At 41.1% G+C, this 23,752-nt stretch overlaps 1 protein-coding gene across 2 annotated transcripts in view; it reads left to right on the top strand.

The window, feature by feature from the left end:
• Positions 1-1,876: 1,876 nt before the first annotated feature.
• Positions 1,877-23,752, top strand: part of fndc1 (fibronectin type III domain containing 1) — a 35,822-nt gene continuing 13,946 nt past the window's right edge. Inside the window, exons 1-15 of one of the 2 annotated variants that reach the window (XM_069158131.1) lie at positions 1,877-1,952; positions 9,053-9,247; positions 10,733-10,801; positions 14,245-14,490; positions 14,844-14,942; positions 15,204-15,321; positions 15,440-15,627; positions 16,212-16,319; positions 16,634-16,822; positions 16,920-19,544; positions 19,722-19,837; positions 19,984-20,095; positions 20,472-20,834; positions 21,851-21,925; positions 22,913-23,062. In XM_069158131.1, coding sequence (XP_069014232.1) covers positions 1,880-1,952; positions 9,053-9,247; positions 10,733-10,801; positions 14,245-14,490; positions 14,844-14,942; positions 15,204-15,321; positions 15,440-15,627; positions 16,212-16,319; positions 16,634-16,822; positions 16,920-19,544; positions 19,722-19,837; positions 19,984-20,095; positions 20,472-20,834; positions 21,851-21,925; positions 22,913-23,062 — 4,726 coding nt within the window. In that variant the 5' untranslated portion in view covers positions 1,877-1,879. The remainder of the gene's footprint in view (positions 1,953-9,052; positions 9,248-10,732; positions 10,802-14,244; positions 14,491-14,843; positions 14,943-15,203; positions 15,322-15,439; positions 15,628-16,211; positions 16,320-16,633; positions 16,823-16,919; positions 19,545-19,721; positions 19,838-19,983; positions 20,096-20,471; positions 20,835-21,850; positions 21,926-22,912; positions 23,063-23,752) is intronic. The other variant, XM_069158132.1, reaches the window with a different exon arrangement.

Below are 23,752 nucleotides of genomic sequence, written 5' to 3'. Positions count from 1 at the left end.
GTGCGTATGTTTGAGAAAGACAGGGAGAGAAACAGAAACAGACCCAATCAGCACCAGCAATGAATTTATGAAATAAAGGTTTTGAGGGCAGAGGCTACATGAAAAAGAAAATAAAAGTCACTGAAGCGTGTTTTGTTTTTTCAGTAACAAATGCTGAAAAAAAATAAATGAGTTGGTGTGTATGAGCTGCAGCGGTATCTTGTTGTTATTTTTGTTATAATAGGATTATTATCATAATTAATGCTGTGCTAATATTTCTCTGTAGATTGTTTTGTGTTGCTTTTTCGTAATATCACTGTGTGGTGAAAACCTGGTCCTTATATTTAAAATGGATTTTCCAAGTCACAGGCTCAGACCCATTCATTCATGAATTGAGTCATGAACAAGATGGTTAAAGACTTCAGCCAATAGAGGGAGATGTTGGTCAGGAGTAAAACATCTACAGTCGAATGAATAGAGACATAGTCCTGTGCCGTACCATGGGGGCCCACACAGGCACAGATAGATCTATATTGATCTTTGCACAATAATGAAAGCATAACCTTTGAACTTCGGAGACAGCGAAACAACATCAGTAAAAGCACATCTGTAAGATTGCTGCATGGCTTTTGGGACATTTGTTTTTATAACAAAAATGTCCAGAGGTTCTATACAGCAAAACTCAGAGGATATCTGGGAAATCAGAGGAGCTCTCACATGAAAAAAGGGCTGCAAGGTCATCCACTGAGGAAGAAATTCTTCTGACTTTAAAAGGTGATAGCCGCCATTGGAAAAGAAAGCAATCTTTTTGAACCGTTTTAACTGACGAAACATGGATACAAATTCATGTACTGTCACAAACACATATACATGACAGAAGATATATTCATGTGTGAATTGTAGCCTCACCCAAGAACAAGATCACATTAAAACATACCAATTCTATTCGGAATAACACAAAATATTAGGCATTTACTGGGCTATACTTTAAGTCATCCTAACTACCCAATTTAATCAATCAGTAACTATCTACAATTCAATATATTGCTCATTATATTGATGACATCAGCTTGGATTGTTGCACACACACTATAGCCTATAAAGCGTGGCTTGTTGCTCCATCTAGTGGTTAAATAAAATCTTCGGAGAACGTATGTAATCATACCTTAACTTTTGAGTTTTCTCAAACCTCCTGCAATGATGGTGTCATGGAAAGGTTTAATTCCCAAAGTGGGTCAGATCTGTCAGAATAAGACTGGAACAACGCATAAAATTAGAGTTTAAAAAAATCAAATTCGAAAGTTTTGTTATAAAAAAATATATAAAATCACATGGTGTTACAACAGTGAGCCAAACAAAACATAGGCGTGGTCTGTTTTTAGGTTTCCCGGCCACTCGTCGTGTTCAAAGAGAGTCTGCAGGTTTTTTCATCTCAACTTTCTGCAAGTCTGTCAGTTTTGGGTGAAATAAGTGCTGTGTCCTGAAGAGGGAGACATTTTGTCATGTTCTAAAAAAAATCGACCAGGCTTGTATTTTACCCCAAAACAACTCGTTCACAACGTTTAAAGAGCGAAAAAGCACAAAGGAGGCTTTTTAAAAATAAAAACAATTTGAATACATTGAAAACATGAAAACTTCTACGTATTCATAGATCCTATAAAACTACAGCACTCTCGGGTTTTTCATTACATTTTACAGCTTCATCACTTCTTTTAAATCGACATAGGAGATTCATCGATCAAATAAGATGCTTTTCATTAGTTTTTGCCGGTATAAGGACGTGACAGTTCACGGTGAAAGGCAGCATTCCCATCAGCAGAGGGGAGGGAGGGCTGGTGTGTCCCAACCCTCTGCATCCAGCTGGTGCGTCGCTCCACAGCAGCAGTGCACCACATTCACCATGGCTGTAGCCGCAAGCAGGACGCTCTTGGCGCTATTCGTTACGTTTTGCGCACCAGGATGCGGATGGACAGGTAAAATATTTATTCGCTTATTTCAAAGCAGGTGTAAGTTTTGCACTAGTGTGTTCACTAGTTTGATAGCACTTGTGTCTGATTATTGAGGCAGTGTGGCCGTTTCCTCATTTTGTGGTTCAGATCACATTTAGTTACAGAAAGAGCTTACTTGTATATAGTAGACTGTATTGCTGCAGTTTGTGCATTTATAATACATTTAAAAGAAATAACTGGGGCTTCAAATCTCAAATTTGTTATTTGTAAAAGAAAAATAAACCCTAAAATGTTTGATTTAATGTGGATATCTGCTTCTTAAAAATGTCCACAGCCTACAAGTTGTTTAAAACAATATATATATATATATATAAACTACTGCTATTTAAAGTTCATTAGAATATTTGATTTAGAGTGTACACACTCTAGAGTGTAATTTGTTGGCAGATGTGAAAGAGTGGTTTAAGTGAGAACAAATACAGAAAATTTGAACTTTCACAGTGTTTTTATTGTTGTTACTTTATGGGGGAAAATATGATGCAAGGCTGAGCAGTGAGGGAACAAGTCCTTACTTCATACATCCTTAAGTGACTCTCATACAATGGTTAGAAGATGATGACAAATTTCTGGCTCCAGCATGAAATATTGTGAAAAAAGAAAACGATTGTTCTGAGTGTTTTTGTGCCAAATTGTTGACTAATCTGGCTGAAGTTGCTAATGACACATGACCTGCCTCTAAATATCACTTTGATGGCTGAAGAAGTAAAAGGAGCTCAAGTTTTCTGTCTGTCATACTTCCTTTGTAAAAAGTTGATAAACTGCTTCATTTCAAATGTCACATCATCCTTCAGCTATTAGTTGGGAATGGGTGGAATATGTCTGACAGCAAACTGAAGCAAAATGCTTTTAACCCATGAGACTATGGAGAGTTTTGGTGATGCAAAGACTGACAGCACTTCACTAGGAAATACTCCATGTCAGTACAATGATTTATCAAATGTGCAGCACATTTTTTTTTAACAACGCAGAGGCTGCAAACCGCAAAGCCACACATGTTTTTAAAGTTTCTTAAGTGCTGTTTGTAAAATAAATGTTCAGTGAAAGGATCCCACATTCTTCAGACAGTAAGAAAGTGCCATAAAGCCAGAGGAGTTTTGGAGAGGAGGAAGCTAATCCTTTCGGCTGGGTTTAAAGGCCACAGCCAGACTTTTCTTTATTTCCCCTCCTCCTCAAATTCTCTTACTCCACTGCCAGTTGGTCTGTACATTTCTATACGTTTCCTTCTCAACTGTAAGCACTTAGTGCATGAGATCATTGCTCTCTCTGGACATAGTCAGCTGCTATTTGTTGTGGTTTTGTCAGCGAGTCATTTTATTTTCCATTGTTTAGGAAGCCTTTTCAGAAGAGCATGCACATTCATTCACTTCCATACATTCACACCTGGGAGCCACTTAGTACAATCACAGTTCACTGCTGCGGGACACTAAGCAGCACACTGGAGCAGTTTGGAGTTAAATGCCTTCCTCTCGGGTATTTTGACAGTAGTTGTTAAGAGAGAGGAGAGTGTTACTCATTAACTTTCTCCACTCGCTTGTCATCAGCTTGTCACTCTAGAATTCCTCACCACAGTGCAGGAAACGGGGCGCATGGGAACAACTGGGCACCAAACCGGGAGCTGTGTAAATAGGGAGAGGAGAAACATAGTGTATTTGGATAATAAATAACGTCAACCTCTTCCATACAGCCACAGTTTATCAACTCCTGGAAAGTGTGGGAAGTGTGTGGAGAGTAAGTGGGACAAAGAGTGATGGGAAAGAGGGAGTCATGTCCTCGCAGGCCGGTGGAATTTGTTTTCGCTGCTCTCAATATGTTGGGATTCTCAAGGAACAACAAATCAGATTGAACTGAGATCTTTTAGAGTCAGGAATTTTATAAATTCAACTTTTTCGCCTCGAGAGTTACTAAGTGTAAAGGGCAGCATATGTCTAATATTTTAATATTTTCCAAAGTATTAGTTATGTTTAATCACCTGACATAGTTTGACTCGGCACCACCACCCACCTGCAACTTGGTTGCCTGTTAAACCTGCCAGCAATGGCGTGTCTCATGTCGTGATGTCATCTCTAGGCGCTGTTCCAGTTGTTTAAACAAGTACCACCTGGGCTACGAACACACCTGTCACAGAAGAGTAGATGTCAGCATACTAAACGTGCTGCAGGAAGATATAATATAAGCTAACACTGTAAAGTGTCAGTCTTTACCAGGGAGTGAATAATAGAGTCATTTGGGAAAGTGTTTTGGTGAAAGGAAACTGACTTGTGACCACTAACACTAAAATACAAAACATGTTTTCAGATGATAATTGTACTGGCCAGCTTCTGGCTGTCAATGTCATGTGTCATAAAAGTCTTCTATGTATGTATGAAACTCTCCCAAGCTAAACACATACTCACTTCAGGATGTTGCTTTAAATAGAATTTGCTCTCAGTCACAATTTGCAGATAAATAAGGCTGAACTCTCAATGATAGGCTGACAGCATCTAGTCTGACAGAGTGGTGATTGATGTGTTGGTGTGACTGACTGCGGTCAGAAGGCAATGACGATCTTGGGCCACGGTCTCAGTCTGCTATGTCGGCTTTACTACAAAGTTGATTACTGGAGAGAATTTACTGAATGTCAGAGGTGAGGGGTGTTTAAACTGACAGAAGGGCTGCGAGGAATTCTGCTGCCCCTGGCAAGATTTGACAACAACCTCCCACCTACATGAATCCACGTTCACAGAGGCAGCTCAGATCTTTTTAAACACAAGTTTCATTTACTTACAGAGTAGCAAAAAGAGACCCAGAATTTGATCCATTGGGGTAAATAGCAGAGACTAAATGAGATAACAGATACTATAATCGTGCCCATGTGGAAACGGGCATACAGTTAACCTGTTCTGTGCAAAGATAAAGACATAACGACCGGCCCCTTTAAAGTTTGGTGACATGAAAGAAGCAAGATGTGTTAACTAACACATCTGAGTCTTTAAATTGGGCATGTTACTTCAGTACTTGTACAAATGATATCAATTCTTTGTGTTAAGCTTAACCACCTCCTGGCTCCAACTTCATGGACAGATACTGTATGTCTATGCAAAACTATTCTTTTATCGGGTGTGGTCACCCAGTAACAAAAAGATATGTCCTATTTCTTATCACTCTAATGAAATATCACAATAACTAAAGCCAACAGTTTTCAGGTTTTCTCCCAAGTTTTAAAATGCGTCGTTTTGCTTTCACCCGAAAACAATGAAGATGAAGTGAATTTCGTTTGTGGTGCTCGCACAAAGGTACTGACCTTTGTGTGTCCCATTTACTCGGGATGAAACACAGAGCAGAATTTCAACAGAGAATGGTTTCAATGAAAACTGTTGACATGTTTTGTTGATTATCCACAGTAACTGGGACATTGTTTTTGGAAAATCATGATGGCGTTGATTTTTTTAAATGCAAATTTTCTGCTTGTTAAATTGAATTTTATTCAAGTGGCACCAGAAACTCCCAAATACAAACATTTCAAAACCTGGGCAAATAAAATCAAAACTCCCTGCAATAAGAGGATCATATACTAACAACAAACATCAAGCAGACAAACACAACAGATATATTTGATCTTGTGCTGAAATGATCAAAACAATATCTCTAAAAGACCAAAGTGGAAACCTCCGTGTCAGTTAAAACTGATCCCTACAGTTACATGAAAAAAACAACTTGGTGCTTCCCTTTATTGTTACCCCGACAGGAAAGTACTGTATCATCTAAATTTGATCTCTCACGAAACAAAAATGCATATTGTGGCCAGTCTTTCTGATGAGTACCGAGTCAATTCTCCCACACACTCACTGTTGATCCTGATGGGAGTTTGTGAAGTCAGTCATTAGGGGTGAATGGGAGGTCAGTGTGTATGATTTTGTGGTGAAGTGAAAAGGTGCGCTTGTAAAAGTGGAGCGCATCGCAGGTGCATGAGCGCAAGTATTTTCGAGAACAGTTTTACCCCAGGGGCTTACCTGCATATGCTTCTTGTACTAATCTACACATGCACAAACACGCGTGTCTGCCCATCTGTTTGAGTCTTTGAGTGTGTATGTGTGCTGTACATCCTCTATCCATCCAATATACAGTCAGTCTCTCTTTTACATACACAAATAATTTATCAAAAAAACAAAACAAAAAAAACAACAGCGGTGACATAATGACTGTCAGGCTCTGCCCTAATTCTTCACATACTTATTTTTTTCCACTGTCTAACTCAATCATACTCCCTCTCTGTCTGTCTGTCTGTCTGTCTTGTCTGTCTGTCTGTCTTTCCATTTCACATTCACAAACACAGAATAGAAAATGTTATATTATTGTTCTGGTCTCCCATGGCAACGCCCTGACACCAAGTCTCCCTTTGTAAGATTGTGATGTTACAACCACTCAGTTGCTTAACTGCTTCCCAAACTGTTTATTCTTGGATGGAAATCATGCATCTGCTGTGCTTGAAGGAGTCTTGACTTAATCAAAAATATCTGGTTTGCCCTTGGATCATAAATTTTCAAAGAGGCCAAATCACAGTGATGTCTGGGCTGAGGAGCAGATCCCTTCCTACGTAATACAAGGCCTTATTGGAAACAGTGTGCAAGTGATTGAAGTGTGTCCAGATTACTGTCAGTGGAGACTGCCATAGACAGCTGATAAAAGTAATTGCACTGTAAGCCTACATTAATGAGGAAATAATGAGGAGACAGTGTTTTGTTTTTTAACTGGGAAAACACTCCCATACTTCTTTATGCACCCTTGCACAGTGACATGAGTCAACATCTCAGAACTTACAGCTAGAGTGGTGCTATGTACAGTCAGCACAAGCAATGATGAGACAATCTTTCAGCACATACTAAACTCCTAGTTCGGCCGAGACAACACTGAAAGCTGTGACCGTCTGTAAACTAGGCCTCAGGAGGGCTGAGTAGCAATTATTTCTAAATGTTCAAAGTGAAAGTGCAGATCTAGCTGGGAGCACACCTGAAGGCAGCAACAATGAAGAAGTAAATTTGGGACTAAGTGAAACCCAAAGTGCTCCTGTAAACCTTTGGGGAGCACAGACACTCAAGAGGACCAGCTGCTGACAGTACTGACAATTATGACAACAATAAATGACGAGAATGCTAATAAACATTGCACTACTTTTGTTCAAGTACCACATAACCTCTCTGTTTAACTAATGTTTCCAACCATTTGAGCTTGATTTAAAGCTACAAACAGTGTATTAAATGACTACACATCTTTGAGAAGAGAATATCACCAGACTCTGCAGTTCCCCTCACCGCTTTGTAGTAGTCGAGCATCTGTCAGGCAACTTTGCTGGTTTGGTTCATGCTCAGTGCTCTCATCAGTGTAGGTTCCATCAGCAGCAACTGATTCCAATCCAAAACCTCAATGTATGCCACCTGCCCTGGATCAAACAGCAGACAGATCAAAATAGCTTGTGAACATAGTGGAACATTTAGAGCCAGGATTTCCCAAAGGAAAAGTTGGAGACCAGACCAGAGATGAAATAGTGGACTTACGTTCATCAGGTGGACAAAAACATTAGTTATTGTTATGTCCAAAGTGGGTCCAGGAGATGAGGGGAAAAACATAAACCTAGGAAAATCCAAAGAGGAACAGTGAACCAAATGTTCAAACGGAATTTTACAAGTTTATTCAACATAAACAGTAACAATGCTGCTGAAATGCCCATTGGCACCCGTCACATGCTGTTCCAGGTTTTTATACTTTGCCTCCTGGTGGGAATCATGTGTGTCAAATTACCCAAAAGAGAGGAGGCGTTACCTGGGGAGACAAAGCATACAAACACAGACACACACACACACACACACACACACACACACACACACACACACACACACACACACAGACACACACACACACACACACACACAGACACACACACACACACACACACACACACACACACACACACACACACACACACACACACGCGCGCGCGCGCGCACACAGACTGCTGGCTGTAACACTAACGTATGCGAATGAGTAAATAGGAAACGTTTTGCTTGTACACTTACTTATAAACTCAAACAAGATGATCATTTTCAGTAACGTGCTGCCCACCATGGGACCAAAAAGTAATTTTTTACAGGTACAACAGTTATTAGATTTCAGATATTGCCAAACATTTGGCATGAAGAGTGTTATTTTCTTCTGTCTCTGTCAAAAGTATAATGTGATATGAATAATTTCAGAGCATGTATGTTTAGAATATTGTCATGTAGAATAAACATTTGACAGAGCAGTGTACAGGTGGTTTTTGTTTTCATATATTTGTGCAAATAATTGTTACCCAATAGCCTCCTGATAATTAACTTAAAACAGAGCCAACCATGAAATGGATATATACAGCACAATGATTAAGGGTTTTATGTATGTTTTACAAGAGGACTGAAAACAACAAGAACCTTTTCTCCATTTTGTTCTTTTGCTTCATACTTTTAATGAGTGTCCCTTTATTTGTTGACTCAGCTGAGTTTTCAGCATCCATGTAAGCTATTACGCATGAAACTTAGATTTTGTGCATGACGAATCAAGGCAGTGCTTGTTTATTATTTCTCACATATTCACGTAGTCTTTTCTGAGGCATTTTAGTAGCTTTTTCTTTTACACAAGCTGAACTCACATTCCTATGTTGGTTCAAAGATGCATTTGCTGTCCAAAACATAACGTTTTCGTTCTGGTGAATCCAGTCAGTTGGGAGAATGAAGATTGCTTATTATCCTAAGCCTTTAGCATCCAACCAAATACAAATTTATTTATTTAACCATAGAATTCACTTGTAGGGCCACCAACATAAGTTTACGTTTCATTAGGAGTTTTTTTTAAGTGACAAGAACAATAAATACGAAGGAAACTGTCTCCGTGGCACTAAAGTAGAGGCATAATACCATCTTACAGAGGTTATACCTTTTCTGTCACATATTGTAAGACCAACAAGTCTTCACACTTGGTGTAAGGGACCGTGCAAAATTAACTCTGTTTAAATAAACGTACATGCCAGATTTATCCTGACATCATTTGTTTTGCAGCAGAGAAACCCCTCCGGCCACAAAGTGGGAAACAAACATCTGTGGAAAAGGGCCTGAGGGAGGGCTGGGAACCTTCGATCCATCTGGATGGAAGACCTGTGGACCGCTTCATCATCAGCTCCAACAAACCCCCGAGGCCTCACCGCTTCCCTAAAGTGAGCAAGGACAGTCGCTCTCACCTACTGGAGGATGTAGGTAAGACAGAAACAAAGAAAAAGTTCAGAAAAGAGGGTGAGAGCTGGATGAGAATGTGTGATGTTAGGATTAGGTGGTTATGAATCTGACCATGTTTAAGTGACCCTGGCAAGCCTAATGGGAGCTAATGGGAACGTGAGTGCTGGTAGCACTGCTAGAAAAAAAGTAATTCAGAGGAAAATAAATGGACATCGAGCATGAAACTAAGGTTTGGCTTGGACTATGGCGTGAGCTTTCAAATCTCAGAGCTCTGCACTTTCTCAAGGCCAAGAATGAGGAGGGGGATGAGCAAAGCTGTGCACGAGGTGGATGCACAAAGATGTGCAGTGTATGTACATGCATGTGTGTGATTAATTTATGTGGGTGGATTAGTTCATAAATGGATGTGCTGTCATCAAACTTTACCAGAAAGAAAGTAAGAGCAGCTATGGGGGTGGTGGGGTGCATAACCAGGACATCCCCCCTGCTAAGCAGACAGTGGTTATTTTAAGCTTTAGAGGAAGACATTATTTTTAGGTCTTAACAGCTTCTCTGGTAATTCCTAATTCCGCCTTGTAAAACATAAGACAGGTCCTTATGTCTCTATGCACATACAGCTTGCAGTGTTGACACAGTCTAGTCTGCTTTTATCATTATTCCATTTCCCTCTGTCCTTGGCACCTCAAAGCCATACTTCATCAGCGGCTCAAAGTCTGCAGCCAACCCTTTTCCGAACCCAGCCCTGCAGCTATAACCCAATCCTCTGTGTTGTGGCCACTTGTAGTGTGTGTGTGTGTGTGTGTGTGTGTGTGTGTGTGTGTGTGTGTGTGTGTGTGTGTGTGTGTGTGTGTGTGTGTGTGTGTGTGTGTGTGTGTGTGTCTGGTAGTGTTTGTGGTCGAGGACAGGGTGGTGCCAAGTGATGAAGTCATGCATTGTGTTGTATTATGTCTCAGTGTGTTAAAAAAAAAAAAAAAAAAAAAGCATGTATACGTGCATGTGAGTTTGTGTTTGTGTGCGCTGCCCAGTGCACATTGTGGTGGCCCTTGCGGTCTCTCCAGCTCCGGTGCAGTTTGCCATAAACTTCTGGCAACCGAGCTGAGTCTCAGTGTTGCCTTTCCAGAAATTCCTTGCAGATCGTGTGCTGTTCCCTCAGCAGCATGAGAGCTGCATCAGTCGTCATAAATAACACCATACTGTTTGCTTCCACTTCATTAATGTGTCTGGCCAGGCGTTGTTAGAGCAACAAAGACAAAGAATTGACCTATTGTGAGCAACAAGGAGTGAGAAATGGAGAGTAAATGAAAAGAGGAGATTGAGGAGCAGATCCTACTTCTCTCTGATAAGTGGGAAAAAGCAAATAATACACACGTCAAAGTTGACGTGCTCCAAAAAAAAGAAAACAAATAAATACAGATATTATTTGGGAAATCTGTGTAAAAGTGATGACTAAGTTACTCGTTGCCAAAGACATCATCATTTATCCAGATATCTTGTGTTTTTTTTTAGACCCTGAATGGGTTAACCTGGACGGCTTTGCTGTGTTGGGCGGTGCACCTGTCAGCAACTCATCAGCAGGTAAACCTGATCTCAAGGCATCATTACCAACATCACCTGGGAGCTTTGCCTCTCAGTTAACTGCCATACAGTGTGTGTGAAATTATCCTTTTAAAAGCAGTTTATCTGCTGACATGGTGGATGTTAAAGGAACCCTCAGATCTAATGTGACGATGATTTACAGCTCTGTCTTGGGGCGACAGTCTCCTTTTCCTTCATTACCTCACTTTTTCTGTCTCTACGGGATCAGTAGGGAAAAACACTCACTTGTCTCTGACTCATAGATTCCCATCTATGCAGCTAGGTATGTTTTTCTTGTGGGTGATCCAAATTTGACATCTATTTCAAAGTGTGTTGCCTTTAACGTTGTACACCACATTAATTATCAAATATTTGCCTGTCAGTGTTCTCAATAGACTGTGAAACGACAGGAAATTAGTTGCAGACAGATGGTTTGCTTGTACCTTGCCAGATTGTCAATCGAAGTGATTTAAGTGCACTTTATGAATGTACAGTCAAATAATTGATTAGTAAGTGATAAAAAAAAACTTGCCATACATTTTGACAATCAAATAAAAAATATGTATTCAGCAAAAATGCTCCATTTTGCTGTTATCAAATTCTCAAAGTGCTGATTTTTTTTTTTGTTTGCTCATTTCAAATCTTTATTTTCATACATACTTCAATACGTTGTACAATATGTCATGTAAACACTCACTAGTCTATCACAAATAGATCTATTCTGTTGCTATGGACAATTCAGTCTCTCCAAACCATTTAACTTGGCATGTCTTTGCACTGTGGGAGGGAACATGGAGAAAACTCATTTAAATTCCCCACTGAAAGGATCAGGACCAGTAACTGAACCCAGGACCTTGCTGTGAGACGACAGTGCTAACCACTGAACCACCATGCTGCTCTGGAGTTTCAGTTTTATTTGTTTGAGGCAGAGCTGCTCTGGAGACATAGCTAATCATATTTGTTGAGTTACACTTTGGTGAAAAGAGCCAAACAACCACTGGGTTTCTGGCAAAGTATTGTTAAACTAAAGTGAAAGGAAAGGGCAAAAAAACAAAACAACGTATAAACCCTTGTTAGCTCACTTGCTACCAACCTGGAAAATGGTAGCCAGCTAAAGTAATGTAGTTCCTATCCATTGGCCCATTTCAAGGTATTGACCTAAAGTCGATAGCCTGGCAAACTAATAGATGGGGCTGTCTCTTTGCTGTTTTATGTTACAACATACAGATAGCTGGCACACTTGCTGCTAGTTGACAATTGTCATCTGATGTGAGTGCTAATTGGCCCACTTAACATTTAAGTCCTTTAAGTTATTCTATATGTAGCCAATAGCCAACAGCCTGGTAAGCCAATGAATGAATGAAGCTCAATACATTGGCATTAGTGTTGTGTATTTAGATTGGGGTTGGTTCTTTCTGTTAGCTAACTTGCCAATTGAGGCTGAATTGGTTATCTTTGGGTGCAGGGAAAATCTGCCACCGAGAATTGTTTATTGAAATTAAATTGCAGGTAAAGGGAACGATGTGCTCGACCATGAGACCCAAACCAACCAATATTTGCAAAGTTTGGACTTGTTTTTGTTTTTAAAATGTCAAGTAAAAAACATACTGCCTTCAGCTAGTTTGTGAGAGGCATTAAAGCACACAATGACATTCTTTGGCATCTCAGCCTGAACGCACTAAAGTGGGTCTCTCCGCTTAAGCAGAGGTATGTCTATCTGTCTGCAGGCCAGCGACGTAGATCCTCAGACCATCGGGCTTCCAGGAAAAGACAGAAGGGATCTGGCATTAGAGAACTGGAGTCAATGGTTTAGTGGTCCGCGGCATTGTGACCTGGGCCAAACTATGCACAGTGACAGTTTTCCAGAGAGAGAAATTCAGGAAGAAGAATGAGAAAGGAGAAGTTGACGGATTAAAACCAAATGGGGCTTTTTCTGTTTTAAGTTATAGTACCACGAGATACAGTCAAATAGGCATGTATCAGGGTCAGGGAGACTGAATTCACAGTCACCTGGCTAGTTGCCATATAATTGTTATGGGTAACAGTTCTAGCAAAGGGAAACAAATACAAAAGTTACAGTAAGAATAAGACACTTTCATTAATTAGTTTTGTCATTGTGCCTTAATTGTGCCAGAAAATGAAGTGAAAAGATGGATATTGTAATTAGGTAATATGCGCTTTAACCATGAGGCGTCTGAGCATGATACTCAAAAGGATAAACTTAGTCATTATTGTATTGCACTATATATTTATATATTGTGCCTGTGCTTTCAGCTATTACCACACGAGTGCATGTTTTACATTAAGTTAACTTCTTAGGCCATTTTCTTATCAATACAAATCAACAACAATCTAGAGGGAAGGACAAACCCAAAAATAAAATCACCATACGCTGTCAACATTAGATATGTGACTTGAACCACACACACAACTAATGTGACACTGTAAATCCCTATTTTCACTACACTGTTCCATAAATGGAAAAAGGTGAGAGGAAAGCAAGATTAGTCGACAGAGTTGGTGCCTTATACCAAACAAACAGTCAATACTCTCCAGATCCAAAGAGAAGAAGTTCACTCTGCTGTGCTGGACACACGGGAGGTGCAGATTTTGAAATACAAGTATAAGAAGAATTAAAAGGAACCACCCTTTGTATTTGTGGTAGCCTTTATATTGTGCAGTAGAGTCCTCATCACATCCTGTTTGCACCATCACCCCTAAAACTCTCACTCCTTTGTTAAGCCAAAACTAAAGAAGACCTTTTTGGATGTGGGGGTCTCATAGACAACTATTCTCAGTTTGACCACCCTACCTGTTCATGGGGAGAGGAAACTCTATATAAAGACTATTGTTTAAACCTTTTAACCTGTTTGGGTTTATTCAAATTCACCTTGTTAGATCAGCTGACCTAGCAGCTGTGCATGCAGCTGTCCTGATGGGAAACAGGGTAGAGCCTTCTCATCTGACAGTGATTATGAGAAACGGATAAGGGAGAGAGAAGACAAAAGAGTGGGAGGAAAAGAAGATTTTTTTTATTTATTTTTTTATTGGCAGTGCAATCGCTCAACACTGTAGCCAGATGAGGGGGATTGTCTGGCAGTCTGAGTCAAAGTCTGAGACATTGTCCAAGCTGGTGTGACTACTAGCGTTTAATTAAAGTGGGAAGCCGTACACCAGACGTCGGAGCAGATGACGGGGGACTGGCCATGTTTACAGTCGCTGTTGGAGGAACGTGACATGTGATTATGTATCTATCAATTTGCAGATGTCTTGTTTGGAATAGTTACGTCCAATCATTATTCAAGGCAGTTAGAGTTTCAACAAGGCCCCAAAGGCAACCCGAGCACAGAGCATACATTATAAATGAACGATGGGGTCAGAAGGGTTTAAATGAACTCCAGTGCACTCGCAGACTTTTGCCCTTCATTATCGTCCACCAACAGGTCCAATCAGGTCTTCACAACCTGCTGCCAGAAATCACTCCTCTGTACAGCGAGCAACCAGAGTGGACAGAACGGCACGGCCATCCGGCGTGTCTAATGCCAGGACACACAGGAGGGCACCACAGTCCTCCTCCGGTCCCAGGCAGCCTGAGAGAGCCTTAGCAGGAACCCCCCCGCTGGAAAGGAGACGCCAACACCATACCAAGCCTCAGTCTGACCAGAGAAACCGACATACACCAAAACTAAGTAAGAGGACCCACATCTTATACTCCTAATCACCAGGTTAAATGGGCTTTAGGTTTTAGCTAAATGTGATGCTGAAATGGTGCTGTAAACAAGATCGAAATGTGTAGATAGCATTAGAAGCACATCTAGACTCTAGACTAAGTAGCTGCAATGACATATACACTGATTTAGCTGTTTTACTGTGGTGTGATTGCTGTGCGCAAACTAGCAATAGATGACATCGAGATGCCATTTTGTTCCTATTTTCTATATACACTTTTTACGATAATTTAAGTGGACAGATTTTGTTTGTACTGTCTTTAGTGTCCATAGTGTAAACTCTGGCCGTGCCTGGTATCCCTTTCTATTCATAGCATCTGAGTCCGTTCATGTGGTGTCACTGCAGGCACAGAAGGCCCAGGGCCAGAGCGCACCCGCCAGCAGAGCAGCTGCAGCCAAAACAAATACACCAGGTACCCCAAAGTTCTAAAGATAATCACATGTATCTCCACTTCCTTGTAAATTGTAAATTATATTTATATTTTATTATATTAAATATTGTAAATATCACAAAATAGTAATCAACATTCTTATAAGCTGTAAACGGCGAGTCAAAATTCTGAAGCTGACTTATGATCAAATTTATCGATCGCAGAAGTGATTTTAATAATAGTTTGGAGTTTAGAGCTTTTTGTCTGTATGTCTTTGTGTTTATTTGTGTGTGTGTTGTCCAGAACCACCTGAATATGAGGCCCGGGACATCAGTGTCAGGGTCATGTCTGCTAAGTCAGTCCTTATCTCCTGGGTTGACCCTGCTGTCGAGATGGGGAAAATTGCCCCTGAGGCATCCAGGTGGGCTCTATTCAACCTTATATCTGTTGAAAAGACAGAAAGAGAAAGAATTCAAGACAAAGAGAGAATTATTAAAACAGAACACTAACCATATACATTTGATTTACTCCTAACTCAGATCGTACACAGTTAGGTACAGGGAGAAGGGTGAGTCCGCACGCTGGGAGTATAAAGACAGCACCCAGAGGAGGATGATGATAGACACCCTGTCTGCTGACGGCATGTATGAGTTCTCTGTCAGGATCTCTCAGGGAGAAAATCATGGCAAGTGGAGTGTATCAGTCTTTCAGAGGACTCCCGAGTCAGGTACGTGCTGCCACTGCATGCTGAGAAATGCTTATAAATTATTTTTGTCATATGTGATACAGCTGAGGGATAGTGATTGTAAGTGAAGTTGTGAAGACGTATAGAGAGCTAAAGCCCTGAATTTTCCTTAGATTATAAAGAAAAGAATTCATTCTTGTGTGAACTCTGTCTGTCAGCTCTTTTCTACTTATTTCCTCATACCACACCTCATCACATTCATCGCCTATTACTTCCATTTGATATATGACTCTAACTTTGGCCGTAGCTCTGTCATGATTGCAGTTTTTATACAATGTCATAGCAGCTCCTGAGCTGTGGATCATTGGGATGTCAGCGTTTACTGCCTGGCTCACAGTTCAGATCTCCATCTGCAGCTTCATACATGATCTCAAGAGGCAGTTCCTGATGTGTGGCAGCAGTATTTTCTTCAGTTGAAGTGTCCTGGCACAAATGTTCTTTCTATTTTTATACGATTTAAGCTGCAATTTCCTCACCCTTCTTACTTTATACTGCCTGTGGTTGCTTTCCTGCTGCTCCTTCTCCCCCCTGTATTTCCATTCACTTGTACTCTCCTCTCTTGCTAGCACCATCTGGGCCACCTGAGAACTTTGAGGTCAAGCCCCTACGAGGAAAAGGAACTGCTGTCATAGCAACATGGGATCCACCTGAAGAACCCAATGGAAGAATAAGAGGTCAGGCATTTATTTTAAATCAATATATAACAGTTTTATTTGTAAAAGGAAGGCATTGCCCTGCTATTATAGCGCCCCCAACATTAGTTCTCTAAGCTAGGGTAATGCTCCTAAATGTTATAAATGGATAGATGCTTTAAATCTTGAAAACACATACCCAATGTTATGAGAGGCTTAATAGGAAAAAGGGCAAAAATTCCTTGTACTGTGGACATTTCTTGAATTCAGATTTACAAAAGGCACTAGTTGACATTTTTCCCTGAAGGTTCTCACCACCTCTTCACACCACTTGTTCATGCTCTACCTTCACACAGAGTACATCTTGTCTTACGCCCCGGCTATGAAACCATTTGGAGTGCAAAGCGTGTCACACCGCAGTGGCACCACCACAGCCACCATCGATGGCCTCACACCTGGAGACCGTTACATTTTCAAGATTAGAGCCACCAACAGAAGAGGAATGGGACCACAGAGCAAGGTCTTCAGTGTTGCCATGCCAGGATGTAAGCACATTTGATCTTATACAGTAACTGTGAATGTGATCTTAAAAAAAAAAAATCACACAAACTAAATCTAATGATGACTTCTTTCTCCTGCCAGCCAGCAGTGCTGCCTCATCACTTTCAAAAACCAAGGACAGCCACAGGACAAGCCACATTCCTTCCAAACAGGATACTGCCCATGATGAATCCAACCTCCAGTCAACAGAGGTGCCAGAAGAACCAACCACTCCCCCACGGCCACGTCCTGCTGCGCCTGTCAACCGACGGCTACGTCCACTTTCCCAGACACGCTCCTTTCACAGCATCTTCTCCTCTGTCAGGGGCTCAGTCAGGAATACAGTGAACCGAGGCTCAACCAGAGGAAGAACTCCAGACAGAGAAGAGGAAGAAAAAATACCCACAACATCACCTCCAGTAGAAGAGACAACAATAATGGAGGTTGTGCCAGAGACAAAAGAACCAGACAACGAGGTTTCCCCTGAATCTGAGGACAAAGTGGAATATAACGAAGTGCCCCAGACTACAGAACCCCCCCGTCTTAAAGTTTTGACGCCCACCCCTACTAACCCTGTGCCTGTTCGCCCTAATACACCAAACAGAAAGCCAATTAAGATCAGGATCCATAAAAAAACTGGATCAAAGGCTACTTCCTCCTCCTCATCCACTGATTCATCTTCTTCTTCTTCATCTTCCTCATCTGCTTCTACCTCCCTTTCCTCCTCTTCTTTGGATACCTCCTCATCTTCTTTTCCTTCTACTTCCTCTTCATCCTCCTCTTCTTCACGTATTCAAGAGTCGGCAGCCAGTAGAAAGGACTATATAGCTTCCACATATCCGGAGACCAAAAACATCTACAATAAGCCCAGCGTAGCACATGCACACCCTTCCACGACAGTTGTAAAAGAAACCGATTCACAGCAGACAGACTCAAAATCTGTAGGTTCTGCTTCCACAGGGCGCACTAGCAGTTTGGGTTTTGGTTCTAGATATGGTAATGGCCGCCGAAACCCTGGAATTTTGTTTAGAGGGAATTCGACTCGAATGGCAAATGGTTACAAACCTGCCATCACATCACAGTCAAATTCTCCCAGCAGAACTCAGAACCAAGTAACATCAAACACTCGAGGTTCAGCAGCATCACAGTCCACTTTGCCAGACAGGACTCAGAACCACGATAAGTCACATACTTTCAATCCAACATCTTCAAGGTCAACTTTAGGAATCACTTCCAACAGCCAGGCAACCTCAGATTCATATAATTTTGACAAATCACAGTCCACATCAGAGTCTAGGTCTCATGGCTCTAGGACTTCTCAAGGCACCAATCCATCCACTTCACAGAGCAGCGCAAACCACCCTTCTGCTGCAGACACATCAGGTTTGTCCCAATCAATGTCAAAAAGAGGTTCTCATGGATCTGCAACTTCACATGATGCACACAATTCACAGAGTCCACACACATCAAGAGAGCGAGACTCATCATACAGGGAGGGAACTGATGACACTAATGACAAAAACACAGATGATGAAGTCCCAAAAGTGGAGGACTCTGCTTCAAGCTCTAGGACGCAACCCACAGAGGCGGAGAAAAGGGAGGTCGAAGGAAAGGATGAAAACACTAATGAAAAACCCGTTGTTTCTCGTACCAGAATTAGCCCTTCGTTTGCTGAAAGATTTCCTTGGCTAGCTAATCGTTACCCAGGCCGATTTGGTTCAGGCACAAGGGCATCATCTCCCAGGCAGGATGGTAGGACTCCCTTGACCAGGGTGTCATCCTCTGTAGGGGCTGGCCGACCAATTTTGAGGGGGACACCCACAAGGGTCTCCGGGGCTACGGGTTCTGCAGGAGTGTCTTTAATACAGGAGAGCAGTGAAAGTCTGAGGACTCCTTCCACTCATGACTCACTAAAGAATGGGGTTGGAGTGAGTTCAGTTAAGCCCTCTTTGACCAATCAAAATACAGCATCTCGTGAGAATAGAAACCCAACTATCTCATTGTCTTCATCATCTTCCTCTTCAACATCCACGAATTCTAATTCCCATCATTCCTCAAGTGGACGCAGAGACTCCAGTGAGCCCATCCACAGAGGTACCTCGCAAGACAATAGTAATGATCGTAATACGGATTATCTTGATGAGAAGAGTGGTGAAATCAGTAGGAAAAATGATAAATTCGCAGACCCCACAGCAGCCCAGAAGAATCCAACTATTACCTCAGTTGACCCCCACAGAAATGCAGAAGACAATGAGAGTGTGGGTACAAGGGAAGCCTCACCCAGGACCAGACCTGGCACTTCCTCTGGAGTTGCTCCAACTCATCGTCGTCCCGGTGTAGGGGTCAGTGGGAGGGGGCGCTCTCCTCTTCTAGCTAACAGACAGTTTGGTGGTTCCAGGCTTCCCATCAGATCACAGCCAGCACAGAACTCCAAGCTGGGTTCTTCGTCTGATTCCTCCTCATCATCATCTGATTCTTTTTCTCCCTCAAAAGTGCCGCAGCCAGTGTTGACATCAGATCGTGACGTTGGCAGTGGCACTACTGTGACTAAGACAGGGGGATTGATTGAAGGCAACTCCCAGTCCACATCATCATCATCATCATCATCATCATCATCATCGTCTTTGCCTTCATCCTCATCGAGAGTCCATGGGGGTAGGTCTCGCTATCCTATCATTAGAGGGAAACCAAACAATGGAGGAGGACTCAAACCCGGCAATGGAAATGGTAAACTCAATTGGTATGTGCATGTGATTAATATGTTGCTACCAGCTACTGTTTTTTTCAAAAGGTGCAAGGACCTCCTTGAGCAAAAAGTTGTTTGAATATTAGATGACTTCTGATACTGTGATCGTTGAATAATTTTGTAACACAATGACTCGAGTTCACTCCTGTAATTGTCAGGTAAAAATGGACGACCCAATTGGACAGCAGCAAATGATGAAAAGTCGTCATCCTCTCATGGAACAGGCAAGGCTACTGGTCAGAGGTTTATCACTGGACCGGATGGATCCAAATGGGTAATCCAAACAAATGAGTATATTTACAGGAAAAAGTCGTGAATAGGAGTATGACTAATTCTCAGTCAGGATAAGACAATAGTTCTCATTTTAGTTATACTTCTACTTAGATTTTTTTTTTTTTTTTTATATTTTTGTCTCTTCAGGTGGTAGATTTGGAGAGGGGGGTTCTTATGAACCAGGATGGGCGAGTCCTTCAGGACTCCCAGGGCGCACCCAAGAGAGTGGTGCTTGGAGAGGATGGACGTACAATTTTTGGTGATATGCCTCAGTCACTTTTATTGAAACATATAGAGCTGAAATGTTATATGAAACAATGTACTTAATTAAATCTTTTAAAATGTTTGCTCACTCATCAGTTAGTGTGCAAGTTAACCAACAGACCAACCTTGGAAAAATCTAGTTTTTGTCACTATTTTCAGTATTTGGTCACCATTTTAAAATAAATACGGTATTACTTTAGCCAAAACCTGTTAAATCATTTGTGAGGAATGGCAATTTGATACTGTACTAATTGGGTATTCAGTGTTTTTATATAAATGGGGTACACTTGGGGTTTACTTATCAACTGCCTGAGAAAAAGTAATGAATATTACATTTCCTCTGCTCACTCTACCCATTCACCAACCTCCAGACCACATGGGCAGTCCCCTTGTAAACCAGGAAGGGATTGCTTTGTTTGGCCATGGCAGAGATAGCCAGCCTGTCATAAACCCCAAAGACAAGGTCCTCATGGTTGGAGGGAAGCCTCTTCTTGGTTTGAACCTATCTCGCTTCAGGACCACCACCACCACAACCACCGCTCCTACTACCACACCTGAACCCACCACCACTGAGTGGCCCACCACCACTGAGTGGCCCACCACCACTGAATGGCCCACAGAGATGACCACCACACTGTCATACCCAACCTGTCCACCGGGAACCTTCTCCAAAACAGATGAATATGGGTATCCGGTTCTGGAGCCAGAAGGAATTTTGGACTGTTATCCAGAAGGTGAGTCTTCAAATTGAAATTTATAACACGCTGTAGACTCCTTAATCTCAGTAGAAATTTGTGCTACAGGAATGAAACAATATACTGCTTACAATAGTAAGTGCTTCCTGTCTGTACCCGCAGAGTCCTATAACTCTATAACTGTGTGCATAACTGGTCAGTGTGCACGTGTACATGTACAGTACGTATGTCTATGTGAGACCACAGGAACCACATGTAAGTCTCTGGATGGGAGCTGGCTGTGGTCAGAATACTGTGGGTCCAAACACACTACAAGTTGTGTGGACTGAAACACACTTACACACATGCATAAACACAGAATGTGGTGTTATTGTTATTACTGCACACATGAAGAGGAATTTTAAAATAATCAAACTAAACCAAGTTTAAGTCCAAGAGGATCAGATTTGCAATAAACCAAAATATGAAAAAATAGTATTGAAATCCTAACAGTCCTACAGAAAAACAAATATAAAAAGTATAGAACTCTCATAATTAGAAAAAAATCATTTTGTTGTTATTTGTGTTGCATTTTAAACTTCAAGTGCTTTGTGATTTCCCCATTATGGAGTTCAGACAGCATTTTGAACTATAAACAGAAAAGCATTGGCACTGAAGTTATACATAACTGGATGTGAACATTTGAAGGAAGTGAAAAAGTCTTACTTGGTTTAGATCTACAAACAATAAAGTCTTGCTAAGCAATGCAAATATATATATATATTTTTTTAACAAATACTGATAATGATATATTTAAGTAAGAACCATATTGAATTATCACTTCATTGTAGTTTTTGAGATCCTGTTTTCTTTGTAACAGCAGATAGCGCCCCACAAAAATATCTAACTACACTGCAAAAACCTCCCATTATAATGCTGACACTGTCTTGTTCATAGTGAGTTTTCTTATATGGATGCGTGGGTGTACATGTCTACAGTGTGTGTATGTGCCAGTTTAGACATGTGTCCATAGTTGTGTGAAATTTATGCTACAGCTTGTTCTACTTCTCTGACAGAGGACTCCTCAGGAATGGAAATGGACCATATGGTTACAGTGACCATGCTGCCTGATGCTTTATCTCTTAAGAAAGGTATTGGCTGAGTTTGGCTTTGGACCGACCTACCGCCACTAGGCTGGGACAGACTAAACTGCACTGTATGCTCATTGTTTGTTGACAGTTACACTGTTTGTTCTCTGTCTGTTTATCTGTCAGTGGATCTGTTTGCCAGCTATTCCCATCTCTTCCTCTTTGCCTTGCATGTGGTTTTCACATTGTTTCTCCTCTTGTACGTTTGTTTGGCTTGGTCTTGGTTCATTGCTGGGGTTTTGGATATTATCCATTATGGGCTGTTTTTAATCACTTTTATTCCAAAAACTGGACGCATGCTGCATGTGAACTGTATTACTAAGCGGAAGAAAATGCCCTGGCCTATAATCTAATGCAATGTATTTGCTCTTTTAACATTGCCTTGTAATGGAATAGAGGAACCTCAGCTTCAGCCAAACACTAGCTGGATGGAAAACTGCAGAGTTTGGTTGATGTTGCACTTTGTAATTTTACTGCAGGTATTTGGATGTCTGAAGGAATCAGCTGCATGTCATATTTTCTGTCTTTCTTGGGTTTGCTAGTGAAGTCACATTGATTGCTACAATACTTTCTTAGCATTTATTTGCAACGGCGCAAAGATGGTTGCATGTGTGTGGACCATGATGTAATACCATGGTCCACTGGTGCAGCACAGGAAAAAAAAAAAAAAAAAAAAACAGTGATGAAAGATGAAGGCACTAATTGAATTTCACCCTGAAAACCGCCACATTTGTTAGTTTTGGAGACTTATGAAATGCTTGTTGTCCTCAAGCCCCCCTCACATGGAAAATATGGGAAGAACAAATACAGCCATGGGTATTAGTAAGCTCACACATCTGCCCACAATTAATTAAATCTATCTGACTCATTACACAGATTATGGTGACATTTAGAAAGGATTAATGAAACACAGCAGTTTATTATTAAGTTAGGATGTAAATAATATGAATCTGTTTTGATCAAAAGCTCACTGACACGTGTTGTTGCTAGATCATTTTGCTCAGACAACTCTGCCATCACCCACCACCACCACCACCACCACCACCACTACAGAGATCCCAACTCCAGAGCCAGCCACCAGACCCTTCAACAGAAGCCCTTCATCCAAGTTCGACCTCAGTGGGAAGAAACGATTCACAGGTAAGTCTGTCAACAAATGCATGCTTGTACATACTTACACTTGCCTTAATATGCTCTATGCAGTCGGTCAGACATACTACTGTCCACTGTTAATTGTTGCTGTAAACCGAAAAGAAAAGAAATGATCACATAACTACTTAAATACGAAAGGGTCCCTTTGTGATGAAGCAACAGGGGATCATTACTCAACTCCCCTCTGCTTTATGGTGCTGTATGATGTCTTTCAGATAATTGTTTCAGTTTATCAGCCCATGGATTCACTATTTTGGCTCTCATACAGTTGTTTTAAGGTACAACAGGAAATTGTTTTCAGGATGGAGCATTTAGAAACTAGAGTCAGATATGCTTTAAATGTTAGCATAGACCCAAAACAGAGCTAAAACGAGAGTGAATATTGGACTTACATTTATCATGTGTCCAAAAACATGAGATGTGTAAATAAGCAACTGTTTGTCACTGTCATGTTTACAGCATGTTTATGCTGCCCCAAGTGGCCCCAAAAACGATATTGTTGGTTCGTTGTAATCTCTTCCAGAAGTTAGCTTTGAGTCTCTATCCTATTATGTATGCTGGATCTCTCTTAAGCCCTCTGATAATCAGTAAGATATACTTTTATTTTTATTGACAGAAAAACATCCTGCTCCCAATACTTTAGCTCCTCCCAAGGAGTAAGATAATAAACTTTTCTGA

Source organism: Embiotoca jacksoni, unplaced genomic scaffold (assembly GCF_022577435.1).
Source record: "Embiotoca jacksoni isolate LCO1_2020_lvr unplaced genomic scaffold, fEmbJac1.0.p SCAF_23, whole genome shotgun sequence".
NCBI classification, from domain to species: domain Eukaryota; kingdom Metazoa; phylum Chordata; class Actinopteri; family Embiotocidae; genus Embiotoca; species Embiotoca jacksoni.
Note: the sequence above shows the minus strand (reverse complement) of the source record. Positions and strands in the feature narration are given on the sequence as shown.